The 14545-nt window shown below is 41.6% G+C and overlaps 1 protein-coding gene across 1 annotated transcript in view; it reads right to left on the bottom strand.

Annotated features, from left to right (window-relative positions):
* ARMC3 (armadillo repeat containing 3) overlaps positions 1–14545 on the bottom strand; it is an 88684-nt gene that overhangs the window by 17939 nt on the left and 56200 nt on the right. Inside the window, exons 13-18 of the mRNA XM_055545368.1 lie at positions 11993–12242; positions 8319–8455; positions 7343–7511; positions 4689–4789; positions 3959–4060; positions 3451–3546 (exon numbers count right to left, since the gene is read on the bottom strand). Of these exons, the coding sequence (XP_055401343.1) occupies positions 3451–3546; positions 3959–4060; positions 4689–4789; positions 7343–7511; positions 8319–8455; positions 11993–12242 (855 nt within the window). The remainder of the gene's footprint in view (positions 1–3450; positions 3547–3958; positions 4061–4688; positions 4790–7342; positions 7512–8318; positions 8456–11992; positions 12243–14545) is intronic.

The following is a 14545-nucleotide window of genomic DNA, read 5'->3' as shown; positions in this document are numbered from 1 at the left end:
CTACTGCAGGCAGGAATCCCTCAGAAGAAATGGAGTGGCCATCATGGTCAACAAAAGAGTCCGAAATGCAGTACTTGGATGCAATCTCAAAAACAACAGAATGATCTCTGTTCGTTTCCAAGGCAAACCATTCAATATCACAGTAATCCAAGTCTATGCCCCAACCAGTAATGCTGAAGAAGCTGAAGTTGAACGGTTCTATGAAGACTTACAAGACCTTTTAGAACTAACACCCAAAAAAGACGTCCTTTTCATTATAGGGGACTGGAATGCAAAAGTAGGAAGTCAAGAAACACCTGGAGTAACAGGCAAATTTGGCCTTGGAATACGGAATGAAGTAGGGCAAAGACTAATAGAGTTTTGCCAAGAAAATGCACTGGTCATAACAAACACCCTCTTCCAACAACACAAGAGAAGACTCTATACATGGACATCACCAGATGGTCAACACCAAAATCAGATTGATTATATTCTTTGCAGCCAAAGATGGAGAAGCTCTATACAGTTAGCAAAAACAAGACCAGGAGCTGACTGTGGCTCAGACCATGAACTCCTTATTGCCAAATTAAGACTTAAATTGAAGAAAGTAGGGAAAACCACTAGACCATTCAGGTATGACCTAAATCAAATCCCTTATGATTATACAGTGGAAGTGAGAAATAGATTTAAGGGCCTAGATGAGATAGATAGAGTGCCTGATGAACTATGGAATGAGGTTCATGACATTGTACAGGAGACAGGGATCAAGACCATCCCCATGGAAAAGAAATGCAAAAAAACAAAATGGCTGTCTGGGGAGGCCTTACAAATAGCTGTGAAAAGAAGAGAAGCGAAAAGCAAAGGAGAAAAGGAAAGATATAAACATCTGAATGCAGAGTTCCAATGAAAGATAAGAAAGCCTTCTTCGGCGATCAATGCAAAGAAATAGAGGAAAACAACAGAATGGGAAAGACTAGGGATCTCGTCAAGAAAATCAGAGATACCAAAGGAACATTTCATGCAAAGATGGGCTCGATAAAGGACAGAAATGGTATGGACCTAACAGAAGCAGAAGATATTAAGAAGAGGTGGCAAGAATACACAGAAGAACTGTACAAAAAAGATCTTCACGACCCAGATAATCACGATGGTGTGATCACTCACCTAGAGCCAGACATCCTGGAATGTGAAGTCAAGTGGGCCTTAGAAAGCATCACTACGAACAAAGCCAGTGGAGGTGATGGAATTCCAGTTGAGCTATTCCAAATCCTGAAAGATGATGCTGTGAAAGTGCTCCATCAATATGCCAGCACATTTGGAAAACTCAGCAGTGGCCACAGGACTGGAAAAGGTCAGTTTTCATTCCAATCCCAAAGAAAGACAATACCAAAGAATGCTCAAACTACCACACAATTGCACTCATCTCACATGCTAGTAAAGTAATGCTCAAAATTCCCCAAGCCAGGCTTCAGCAATGTGTGAGCCGTGAACTTCCTGATGTTCAAGCTGGTTTTAGAAAAGGCAGAGGAACCAGAGATCAAATTGCCAACATCCACTGGATCATGGAAAAAGCAAGAGAGTTCCGGAAAAGTTCTGCTTTATTGACTATGCCAAAGCCTTTGACTGTGTGGATCACAATAAACTGTGGAAAATTCTGAAAGAGATGGGAATACCAGACCACCTGATCTGCCTCTTGAGAAATTTGTATGAAGGTCAGGAAGCAAGAGTTAGAACTGGACATGGAACAACAGACTGGTTCCAAATAGGAAAAGGAGTTCGTCAAGGCTGTATATTGTCACCCTGCTTATTTAACTTCTATGCAGAGTACATCATGAGAAATGCTGGACTGGAAGAAACACAAGCTGGAATCAAGATTGCTGGGAGAAATATCAATAACCTCAGATATGCAGATGACACCATCCTTATGGCAGAAAGTGAAGAGGAACTCAAAAGCCTCTTGATGAAAGTGAAAGAGGAGAGTGAAAAAGTTGGCTTAAAGCTCAACATTCAGAAAACGAAGATCATGGCATCTGGTCCCATCACTTCATGGCAAATAGATGGGGAAACAGTGGAAACAGTGTCAGACTTTATTTTTCTGGGCTCCAAAATCACTACAGATGGTGACTGCAGCCATGAAATTAAAAGATGCTTACTCCTTGGAAGGAAAGTTATGACCAACCTAGATAGCATATTCAAAAGCAGAGACATTACTTTGCCAACAAAGCTTCGTCTAGTCAGGGCTATGGTTTTTCCAGTGGTCATGTATAGATGTGAAAGTTGGACTGTGAAGAAGGCTGAGCACCAAAGAATTGATGCTTTTGAACTGTGGTGTTGGAGATGACTCTTGAGAGTCCCTTGGACTGCAAGGAGATCCAACAAGTCCATTCTGAAGGAGATCAGCCCTGGGATTTCTTTGGAAGGAATGATGCTAAAGCTGAAACTCCAGTACTTTGGCCACCTCATGCAAAGAGTTGACTCATTGGAAAAAACTCTGATGCTGGGAGGGATTGGGGGCAAGAGGAGAAGGGGACGACAGAGGATGAGATGGCTGGATGGCATCACTGACTTGATGGATGTGAGTCTGAGTGAACTCCGGGAGTTGGTGATGGACAGGGAGGCCTGGCGTGCTGCAATTCATGGGGTCACAAAGAGTCGGACATGACTGAGTGACTGATCTGATCTGATCTGATCTTGAGCATTCTTTGGCATTGCCTTTCTTTGGGATTGGAATGAAGACTGATCTTTTCCAGCCCTGTGGCCACTGCGGAGTTTTCCAAATTTGCTGGCATATTATTGAGTGCAGCACTTTCACAGCATCATCTTTTAGGATGTGAAATAGCTCAGCTGGATTTCCATCACCTCCACTAGCTTTGTTCATAGACAGTATTTAAAAATACATGGAACCATATTATAATGGTTCCAACCAAGTCACGAATGTGGTCCTGTTTCCTTTCCTTCTTCTCATTGCTTCTTGAAGGGTCACAGGTTTCCATGAGGAAGATGGGAAGGGGACATGGAAGTAAGAGGCAGGGGTAAAGAAAGGCTCACACTCCAGTCATTGCAGCTCATCGCCTGCATAGGCAGCCACCAGGGGAGGGCGGAAATGTTCATTTTAGGTTGATGCCTACACATGGCTAGACTTTTAAAGGGCTGACTGGAGACTGCTATTTGCATTGTCATTTGTGAATTAAAGTGACTGTAGGTCACTGTAGACCACTACAGTGGTCAGAGTGCCCTGAGTTCTCACCCAGAGGCAGGAGAAGAAACTCCCTCTGGGTAAGTTTTAAAGAGACAACAAGAGACACAAATAAAGGTAATTTTAATTACACTCTGTGAGTCCTGCTTAGTTCTGTATCTTATCCCATGAGAAGAGCTTCCTAGTTGAAAGCCACCCTTCCGTTTCTCCAACTCTGTCTGTAATTAAAGCTTGATGGGATTACAGTTAGAAGATTACAGGAAGGTGTTTCCTACCTTGATCCTTTCTCTTTAGTGGTGCTTTTGCTAACAGCTGTATTGCGTCCTGAAGTTGGTTCTGATTTCTCTTCAGTGGGGGATCCAAATCCAGCACTAAAATGAAAACTATTTTCTTTTGTCATTTGAAAAAACCATAACCAATGTCAGTCATATGAAAAGAACAATATGCTACATTTGCAAGACATTTTATAGGTTATAAGGCATTTTCACTCCCATTTTATGTTTTGATTTCAATCAACGAGAAGAAATAGGGCACCAGGCATTATTCCATCTACAGATAAGGATGTGAAGCCTGATCATAGACCATGAGTCATGGGCTCAAGATCTTACTCTAGGTTCACAGCAGACAGAACATCAAGCCAATTTTCCTGGTTTTCATCCTGAAACTGTGTGACTGTGAGAAGAATAAAAATTAAGCTGCCAAAACCTAAAATCTAAATTTCCTTTTTACTCCCAAATTAAGGGAGAGAATTATTTGAGTGTAGACAAAACATCATTTTCTTACTTGGTCTTTTCTTTACTTGCTCTTCTTAAAGAAGATGAAGAAGAAATACTTCGTCCATAACCAACGTCTGATGACTTATCTTCCGTAGATGGAGGTGGAGAACTAAAATTTTACGTATTTGAAATTACATACAAAGTAAAATAATTTGTCAACATTAACTTTGTCCTACAAAATAGATTTTTTTCTGAAAACTCGTATTTGGAGCTGACTTTTAACAGCGACACATTATTTTAATAGCATAAAGGAGAGGTGAAGAAAAGATAAAATGAATACGATAAAGCTTTTCATGACCTAGGACTGGAAATAGGTTTTAAGATGTGTCACATGAAGTGTATAGCTTCTACTGTTTTTTATTTTATTAGAAAAATTGGGCATCAGTGGTATTCTTGCATCTAGTTCTGGAGATTTGTAAACATAATTCATCTTGGTTTGCTCCTCTCTGTTTATACTTTCTTCAGTTACTTGATGTTGCCAGAAGGGTAAGAATCCCTGACTGCAGAAATACATGTGGAATTGAGTGGTATTGTGGAGTCAAAGGAAAAACTATGGTGGTGACTATCCCGTGGTCTTTACTATGTTAGGCTATGAATTTACAGACCAGTATTTACTTTCATGGTGGTGCTAGACACCGGAAGGAATAAAAGATACCATACTGGGCACCTTTATGTATTCACATGATGATAGACAAAAATTTTGCTTCCCCATATCCCTGCTCCCCACAAAGACTCACACATCAGAAGATCTACTGTTAATTAAGAGTATAGCACGTTGGTCACTTGGTTCTTGTAAGCAGAGATCCTTCAAAGGCAGAAGTTTGGTGCCAGGATTTATCTGCAGGTAGTTTAAGAATTGAACAGTAATATCTGCATGGGTTATATTTTTTAAAAGTATACTGATATAATAGGTTCTCAATTATTTCAAGTATCTAATTTCTCACACACACACACACACACACACACACACGTAGAAATAGGAATCTGAAGCTTGTGGATGTCTTGCCTTTGGGCAAGATATACTCTCCTGTACCCTCCGCTCCTCACCCCAGCCCTACAAGTCTCTGTAGCTTGATACTCAGCTGTTTCACACCATAATGATCAGACTGGCTCGTGGAAGTATTTGAGTTTGAAAATCCATCCACATATATAAGGAAAGTTTATTGTCTGTAACAGTAACTAATTATTCAACAGATCACCCAAAATGTTGTGAGGATGACTAAAAGCAAGCTAGATGAAGCCCTATACTAGCAATTGTATCAGCCTGGTGAAAAGGTTTAGACCAGATCACCTTGTGAGGTCCTTTTCTAATCAAGTAATAGATACCTCTCTTAGTCATGATTCTTTTAAAGTAAGACAGAGCATGTCATTCTTCTGTTCCCAACTCTGCCGTATTTACCCATTTCATTCAGAGTAAAGGCCCACATCTTTGCAATGATCTACAAGCCCATCATGAGCTCCTACCTCTGTGACTTTGTCTATTATTCCACCCCTGGTTGACCCAGCTCTAGCTACACTGACTTTGCTGTTTCCTTAAATGTGCCAACTGTGTTTACTCCTCATGCTTTCTGCACCTCCACCTATAAAACTCCTTCTCCACGGCTAAGTCCCTCACCTCCTTCTAATTTTTGCTCGGGTGTTACCGACCAAACATCTGACAGTGGGGCTGTCTGACCCCAATGCCAGATTATGACTGTCACCCCCGGGATCCTCAGCACAAGAGAGCCCCTTACTCCTTTGCTCTCCTCCCTAGCCACTATGGTGGTTCTCATTTCGATCATGTGATACAATTTGTGAGATTTACCATTTATCATCTGTTTCCTCTCACTGGTACCATGGGAGAAAAGACCTTTGTCTCATTTGTTCACTGACATATTTAAAGACTAAAATATCAGAAACAATTTAGAATTAATCAGAGCAGGGGTCCCCAGCCTCCTGGGCTGTAGACCAGTATCCCCTGTCAGATCAGTGGTGATTAGACTAGAAATAATGTGCACAATAAATGTCATGCACTTGAATCATCCCCAAACCATCCTCCCCTATCCCTGGTCTGTGGAAAAATCGTCTTCTGAGAAATTGGTCCCGGATACCAAAAAGGGTGGGAACTGCTGAATCAGAGAGTTCTCCTTCATAAAGAAATTGTCTCATTAAGTTTTGGTTTTTGTTTTTTTTAAACTCATGAACACATATATTTGCCACAGTTTTTTACCTGTTCCATGGCAACATTTTTCCAACAAGTGCTCTTTGGTGGTTTTTCTGCTCTTTCCCTCATTTTTCTTAAAGCATCTTTGTACTAATAATGTGGCACCTGTTCCTTTAAAATTACTCATCATTGAATGAGAGCAGTACTTTCTTGGTGGTTTGTGTGTGTTCTGAAGGGTATGGCGGTGGCAGAGCCGGGAAAAGCAGAAGGAAGAGATAAAGCGTTAGGCTAGCTGTTCTGATTACTCAAAGTGTCTCTAATTCTGTTACCATGATATAGCATTTCCTGCAAATATGGCTTAATTAGCTGTGATTCTTTTACGACCGTGTGTCCTCTGCTTCTTTGAGCCAAATTGATCCAAGAAAGTTGCTGCTACCAGCCCTGCTCACCCCAGTTCCCCAGGGCCTGTCCACCCAGCCCCTGGCAAACCAAGCACACAGCTTTTGAATGTCTGAGTTGTCCATCCGCTCAGAAAGCACGGAGTCTGGATGGTGCTCTCTGAGATCGGCAACCACTCCTGTCCGTCTCTGTGCTTTTTCCCCTTTCTCATTCTTCCTTCCATATAGCTTCTGCTTGATCCCAGGGACTTTAAAATGTTTGAAGTCTGCAGGTCATACTTGTTTCCTACTTCTGCCTAAAATGGGATTTGTAGGTTTTTAAAAATTTCTCCATTTTCCTTACTGCTTTTGGTTTCCAGAAGTCTACAAGATTCTAATGTTTAGCTTCCCATCTCTTTCAACATTAACACTGAACTGAAATCATAATCATAAATGCAGCTAAGTAAAAAATAATATTATTCTGCATTACATGTTATAATTCAATATTCCAATATGGCTTATTTCAATGAGATTATAATTTAAAAAATGAAGACTTGTATTTCTATTGTTAACATTATAATTAACACGAAGCCCTAGAAGCAATATAAAAGAAGCTGATTCTTTTTTATTTTCTCTGAAACTTGAGACTAGTATTAACAAACTAAGTACAAGTAATTAAAATCTGGTTAAAACTGAACACAAATGCAAAATCTTATAGCCAGACAAAGTTTAAGGATGAAGTTCTGATTCCCAAGTTTCTGTCTATAAAAATAAAAATTATGTCAGGTGGTTATAAAATTGCAATGTAATGGCATCATGATGAAAGAACTGATCACTATATACTGAAATACAAATTAGTGCTGCCACTTACCCGACCATAATCATAGAATCCATCACTGATTATGTTACTCGATGACAAATAGCCAGTCTGGCTGTATTTCAGAGACAGGTAGTTGTTGAGCAGTTTGTTATAAGCTGCCTCACTGAATTTATTTTTTCGACTTACTGATACATTAATTTCTTCAAGGATTTCTAAAGCCCTGTCAATAAAAGCAAAAATGACATTATTTGCCTTATAGAAGCAATCTAACATTAAGTTCCCATTTATGTACCTCACACTAAGATCCTGAATTGAAAAACTGAGATGGAAAGGTTAAAACCATCCCACCCATTTAGATAAACTAATCCTGACACAATTATAAAGACAAATCTGCCCTTTTTGAGAACATATATGCCATGTAGTAACTTACATTCAAACAGTTGGAAAAGACATGTTCAGAAGAAAAACATTGTTCATTTAAAGCAAAAATTAGTATTGGACTCCAATTTTTTTCAGCTAAACAGGTGATATATGCAAAGAATTAAAATGGGTTAGAAATAATGTAAACTTGTCTGTGGAAGTTTAAAACCCTATTGACTGTGATGCTAAAGGCAAGTGACTCATAGGCTGTTGGTCAGGAGAACCAATGCGGTGAAGCTGCTTAAAGGCATAATTGTAGTGGAGAAGTTTGGGGGGGACAGAAAAACACAGATGACAGTCATGGCTTGACTGTTTAAATTCAGTCTTGAAAGTTGAGAGAGCAAACCAGGGGAGAGTGAAAGAGGAGCATTTACTGAGATGAAAAGGTGGAAAAGGAGACATTGAAGATGATTTTGCGGAGGTGGTAAGGGAGGTCTAGGACCCCGCTTCTGCAGGCGGTCCCTTCAGAGGGACTGTGACCCACAGAGCATCTGAATGATGCCCAGCAGCCTAGGCATGGGCATGGAAACTCTGTTGGACCTTCCTCTGGCCTGAAGAAAGTGTATGTCCTTGATCTGAGGCAGACCCCCCAGGCCGTGCCACCCACCCGAGCCTGCACAGCTCCACGGCCATGGGCTCGTCCCCGGCACAGACCATCACGGCCCAGCTGGCGTCCCTCCGGACCTCCTCATTCTTGGAACGCAGGAGCTCTACCAGTGGCTCTAGCCCACCTGCATTTCTCAGCTAGAAGTAGAGACCAGAATTTTACACATTAAGAGTAGAGAACATACACATTTCGGCTTTAAAAAACCTCATTATTTGATTGTTAAAAGCGTGTTGAGTATGTAAAAACATTTTAGGATGTGTCCACATTTAGACTTATTAAATTCAAGGGGAAATAATTGATTGCAAAAACCTTAAGAGCCCAGTTTTCTGTTCAAAATCAACAAGAGGCCACAGTAAAGTAATTGAGGGAGGGACTTTCCTGGTGGTCCAGTGGCTAAGATTTTGTGCTCCCAAGGCAGGGGCCCTGGGTTTGGTCCCTGGTCAGGGAACTAGATCCCACATGCTGCAACTAAAATGAAAGTGAAGTCGCTTGGTCGTGTCCGACCCTTTGCGACCCTGTGGACTGTAGCCTACTACTCTCCTCCGTCCATGGGATTTTCCAGGCAAGGGTACTGGAGTGGGGTGCCATTTCCTTCTCCAGAGGATCTTCCTGGCCCAGGGACCGAACCTGGGTCTCCCACATCATAGGCAGACGCTTTACTGTCTGAGCCACCAGGGAACTCCAAAGCCAACTAAATAAATAAAGAATAAGTATTAAAAAATAATTTATTTTATTTGGAGAATAATTATGATACTGTGATGGCTTTCGCCAATCAACAACATGAATCGGCCACAGGTATACATGTGTCCCCCCCACCCTGAGGGAGGTCACTGTGATTTTACACAGGGCAGATATGGGGCAAAGAACCTGGCCTCCTTCCCCTAAAGTGCAGTGTCCATGTTCATTCGCTCTGCTCCTCACCACTGCTGGTGCATTTGGCCCTGTGGGGGACAGAACCATGGGCTCCCAGAGATGCCCTTGTACCCTGGAGGGTTCCGGCAGATGTGGTTAAGTTAGGGATTTGAAGATGGGAAGATTGTCCTGGATTATCAAGTGGATCCAATTTAATTACAAGGGTTTTTATAAGAAGAGGGAGATAAGAGTGTGAGGAGTAGGCAAAGGAAATTTGTAGAAACAGATATTGCAGTAATCTGCTTGGAAGACAGAGGAAGGGGCCACAGCCAAGAAATGCAGGTGGATGGTCAAAGCTAGAAAGGGTCAGGAAACAGTCCCATCAAGTCTCCAGAAGGATCACAGCTCTGTTAATATCCTAACATTAACCCATAAGACCCATTTTCAGACTTCTGACCTCCCAACTGTGAGATAACAGAATCATAACTGGCCGCCTGATAGGAACAGCCGACTCATTGGAAAAGACCCTGATGCTGGGAAAGATTGAAGGCAAAAGGAGAAGAAGACAGCAGAGGATGAGATGGTTAGATAGCATCATGGTTAGATAGCATCACTGACTCAATGGACATGAATTCGAGCAAACTCCGGGAGATACTGGCATGCTGCAGTCCACAGGGTCGCAAAGAGTCAGACACGACTTAGCGAATGACCAACAAAAACAATTGCGTTAAGCCACTGAGTTGTGGTCATTTGTTATGGCAGCAGTAGAAAACAGACGTGGTCTCCAAAGCTGGGCAGGAGTAACCAATGCAGGGAAGTGGCACCCATGTCACCAGACACTGTGACCAACTCAGCCGTGTGGCCAAGGCAGCGCTGAAGCAGTTCTCCAGAGGAAGATCCATTTTATCATTCATATTTCTTCAAGGAGTGAAAAAGAAAAAGAACAAGTAGAGAATTGGAGAGAACTACACTAATTACACTATTAAAAGAAATCACTCATGTATAAAATTATTCAAATCGGGGGGAGAAGAAAAGATTTGACAGAGTGCTTGTCTCCCTGTCTGAAATGTAATACTGTGCTATCTAAGCCTGGAGGACAAAGGAATATTCTACAGATGTCTCTGTGTAGTATTTGAAAGCAGGAGCCCTTATGAGACATGATCCACTTCCAATCATGTTCTTCTCAAACACAGGGGCCCTGATGGAGATTATACATTAGCACAAGTAACTTGGGCAGCTTTGAAAAGTTTACTTGAAACATCTTATGCTTAGTAAGCCAAACTTCTGAACATCTTTATTTCTGAGTATAATACAAGATAGCAATCTGACTCCATGTGCTCTTTTGGCAAATATCTAACTCAAACATTTATGAATTTCTCCACTCATTCCTCCATGCATTTATTCATCCACTCATTCATTTAACACTGCTTATTAAGCCTATACTGTGTGCCAGATATATATCAATGACAAGAACACAGGGAAAGGAAACTTCAGTTCCCTTCCCTAAAGCCTCAGGGAGTTTATGGTCTTACATACAAAAGCTAATGAAAAACTGAGTTCAAGAAGGCATGCACAGGGAGTGGCGGGATCACAGAGCAGGATGTTTGAGTCCCTGTTTGAGGACTGAAGGCAGGCCTCATGGAGGACGGAATGGCTGAGCTGGATGTTGAAGGAAAAACAGGCGTTTATCGGGTGGACAAACGTGAGACTAGCTTTCTCAGCAGAGATATCAAGGAGGTATAAATAAGAGAACTGAGCATGCTGACAATTACAAATCGTATGGTATTTCTAAGAGTGTAGAGTTACACCTGGGAGGTGAGTTCAGGCTTAGGCAGCACAGGTGGATCATCTCAAGCCTTTACATAACTGTTCCCATGGGGGAGTGGCATACCACCGGGGACTTGCAGTGATGTGATGAGGCTCATATATTGAAAGGTCAGTTTGGGGACTTCCCTGTTGGTCCAGTGGCCAAGACTTTACTCTGTCAATGCAGGGGGCATGGGTTCAATCCCTGGTCAAGGAACTAGATCTCACATGCTTTATCTAAGAGTTCACATGCTGCAACTAAGACCCAGGGCAGCCAAAGAAATATGTGCCAGTGCCAAGTCATTCCGTCATGTCTGACTCTTTGTGACCCCATGGACTGTAGCCCACCAGGCTTCTCCGTCCATGGAATTCTACAGGAAAGAATACTGGACTGGGTAGCCATTCCCTTCTCTGAGGGATCTTCCTGACCCTGGGATCAAACCCGGGTCTCCTGGATTGCAGGCAAATTTTTTACCATCTGAGATGAATACAAATGAGTTGAGTCTATAGGAACAAAGAAGGGGGGTAGGAAAAACATCTAAGAGACAGAGAAGATTTGTCAGTTGTCTGAGCACTGTGTGAGGGCAGGGGCTCTGGGCTGAGAAAGATGTTTTCTCACAATCTTGACTTCCTGACCAATCAGCTCTGCTTTACACACATTAATTCTCTTTAGCCCCATTTTCCTCCTCTGTAAAATGGGGATGACAATGTACCTATTCCTTTCTTAAAAACTGAAGTATAATTGCTTTACATACTACATGCATTACACATAGTTGGTTTATTCTATTAGTTTCAGGTGTACAACATAGCTATTCAATATTTTTATAGACCATACTCCATTTATGTGAGTGCTCACTCACTCACTTTCTTGGCTGGATGAGGTCAGTTTGTTTCCCAACATCTTGCATCTCGAGGGACTTAAACGATGGGTGCGGTAAAGCACTTGATAATGTTTCAAATGAATGCAGGGGTAGGAGCCGACCAGAAGAGAGAAGGAAAGTGATGCAAACGCTCACCTCTGTGCGGGCCTCCACGTCACACGCGGTTGCAGCAACGGCGAGGGCGGCTTTGCTCTGCACGATGGTGTTGGCCGAGTGCAGCGGGCTGAGCAGGGCGTGCATGACGTCATGGCTCTGGATGCCCAGGCGCAGGGGCTCCTGCATGGCCATGTTCGTCAGCACTGTGGCTGCGTTGGCGATGGCTCCGTCTCGTTTGCTGGACAGGGTGTTGATTAACGCATCTATACCATCGCCTTCCGCAGCAGCTCTGGGTCAATGAAGGAGAAATGAATGCTCTTCACCCCACTTCAAGAACTGATCTTTGGAGCGTACAGCTAAGCTTATAAAACAAACGAGTGCATAAAGACAATTTTAGAAAGAAATTAATTTACCCGGGCAATGAACCTGGCATTGAAGCGCTGGGGATTTAAATGGAGTCTGGGGGAGGGGTAATGTCAAGTTATGAATGAATTTAAATAATCCTTTCCCTACATCTGCAGCTTTGGGTTATAGAAAAATGCATGATTGCTCCTTAGAAACTCTACAAAAGCTGTTTATTTTTTAACTCGGTAATACTTATAAGATCCAGAAATTCCAATTCAATAGTTACTGAATTCTATTAAAATATTTCTAACCAGTAAGAAAACAAAGCTTAAATAGGAGGAATGAGTGAACATGGAAATTTAAGATCAGATTCTTCAGTTTGTCTTCTTTTTAAATGAAGCTGTTAACTGTAGGTAGACGTTAACACATTTGAAGGCAGCAAATCATTTTGATGGTGAATGTTGCTTTTATAAATTAAACATCAAGATCAAAGTCATGATATTGACAAAAAATAATTTTAGTAATGTAGGCATATCCAGTTGTTAAATTTCCTATTTCTAGTATAAAAAGACTACCATCATCCATTAATATATTATTAACATTTTCTCACAATTAGAAATCCTACACCTTCTTATAAAAGCACTATACTTTCTATAGTCCTTGCTTTGTAATCACTCAAAAAGCTCATAAAAGAGTATAAATTAAAAAGACATAATTTTAACGAGTGAAAGATCAATCTTAAGCTCAAAGGTTCTTTAATGTTTGGAGTTGTTTCAATTATGATGTTTCAAGCAATAAGATATATAAAGCATCCTGGTTTTAAAGGAAGACCCCAAATTGTATTAAAAATCTGTTTAAATCATCATGGGAATAGAAGTAATCAAGACAATAAAAGTACACTTAAGACTCCAATAATACTAACATCTCTTTCAGGTTATATTTGACACTTAAAAAGTGTAGGATCATATTTATAAACAAAATTGAAAAAAAAAAAACTGAGGCTATATAGTTTAGCTCATCACCCTGCATTCCGATGAGTTTAATTTAATTTGGCTTTGTCACCTAAATTTGCTGATGGTGAAGGAGAATTGATGTGTCAAAACAGAAGTCATCACAGTTATTCATCAGAGAGCAGAATACACATATGACCTCAATAAGGAGACTGGTAGCTCTAGGTGAGAGGAAGCTGTGATTAGCCACAAACTAGCTCTGAAGGTGGAGAAGGCAATGGCACCCCACTCCAGTACTCTTGCCTGGAAAACACCATGGGTGGAGGAGCCTGGTGGGCTGCAGTCCATGGGGTCGCTAAGAGTCGACACGACTGAGCAACTTGACTTTCACTTTTCACTTTCAGGCACTGGAGAAGGAAATGGCAACCCACTCCAGTGTTCTTGCCTGGAGAATCCCAGGGACAGGGGAGCCTGGTGGGCTGCTGTCTCTGGGGTCGCACAGAGTCAGACACGACTGAAGCGACTTAGCAGCAGCAGCAGCCCTGAAGGAGACTCAACTGCAGCCATTGGGCAGGAATGGAATGACATCATTCTGGAGAATGAAGGGTTCCTTGGTGTTGACCTTGAAGGCAGCTCCCACCCTTGGTTTATATAAATCCATCCAGAAAGCACACCATATTGATTGTCACCAAAGCAAAGCAAGCACTCAGTTCCATGTTTCTCCTCCTCCAGTGTCTGTTTAACCCTCTGTATCATCTCCCAGTCTTTCCCTGGGAAACCATCCTTTAAAATTTGGTTTGATGACAGGTGACCAAAATTTGGGAGGAAGCCCAAGAAAAACATTGAGAGGAAGGCCCTGCATCTCACTATGACAGACTGAAGGACAGCATTTAATTTCCTTTCCTCGAGTATAAAATAAACACTCTTAAGATTATTTCACATTAGATCTCTCTCCTATTATTGACAATGGTGGTCATTTGATTTTATGAAGAAGGGAAAATTTGAGGAAATTTGGTGGAACTTCTCATATTCAACTTATAGTAAAAATCGACATAAAAACTACCAACAGTAATTTAAAATTATGCATATCTTCTAATTAGTATATGCTTCTGGTTGTTCAGTTGCTAAATTGTGTCCGACGTTTTGTGACCCTGTGGACTGCAGCACACTAAGCTTCCCTGTTCATCACCAACTCCGGGAGCTTGCTGAAACTCATGTTGATTGAGTCAGTGATGCCATCCAACCATCTCATCCTCTGTCATCCCCTTCTCCTCTTGCCCTGAATCTTTCCCAGCAT

The sequence above is a fragment of the Bubalus kerabau genome, chromosome 13, assembly GCF_029407905.1.
Source record: "Bubalus kerabau isolate K-KA32 ecotype Philippines breed swamp buffalo chromosome 13, PCC_UOA_SB_1v2, whole genome shotgun sequence".
NCBI classification, from domain to species: Eukaryota; Metazoa; Chordata; class Mammalia; order Artiodactyla; family Bovidae; genus Bubalus; species Bubalus kerabau.
Note: the sequence above shows the minus strand (reverse complement) of the source record. Positions and strands in the feature narration are given on the sequence as shown.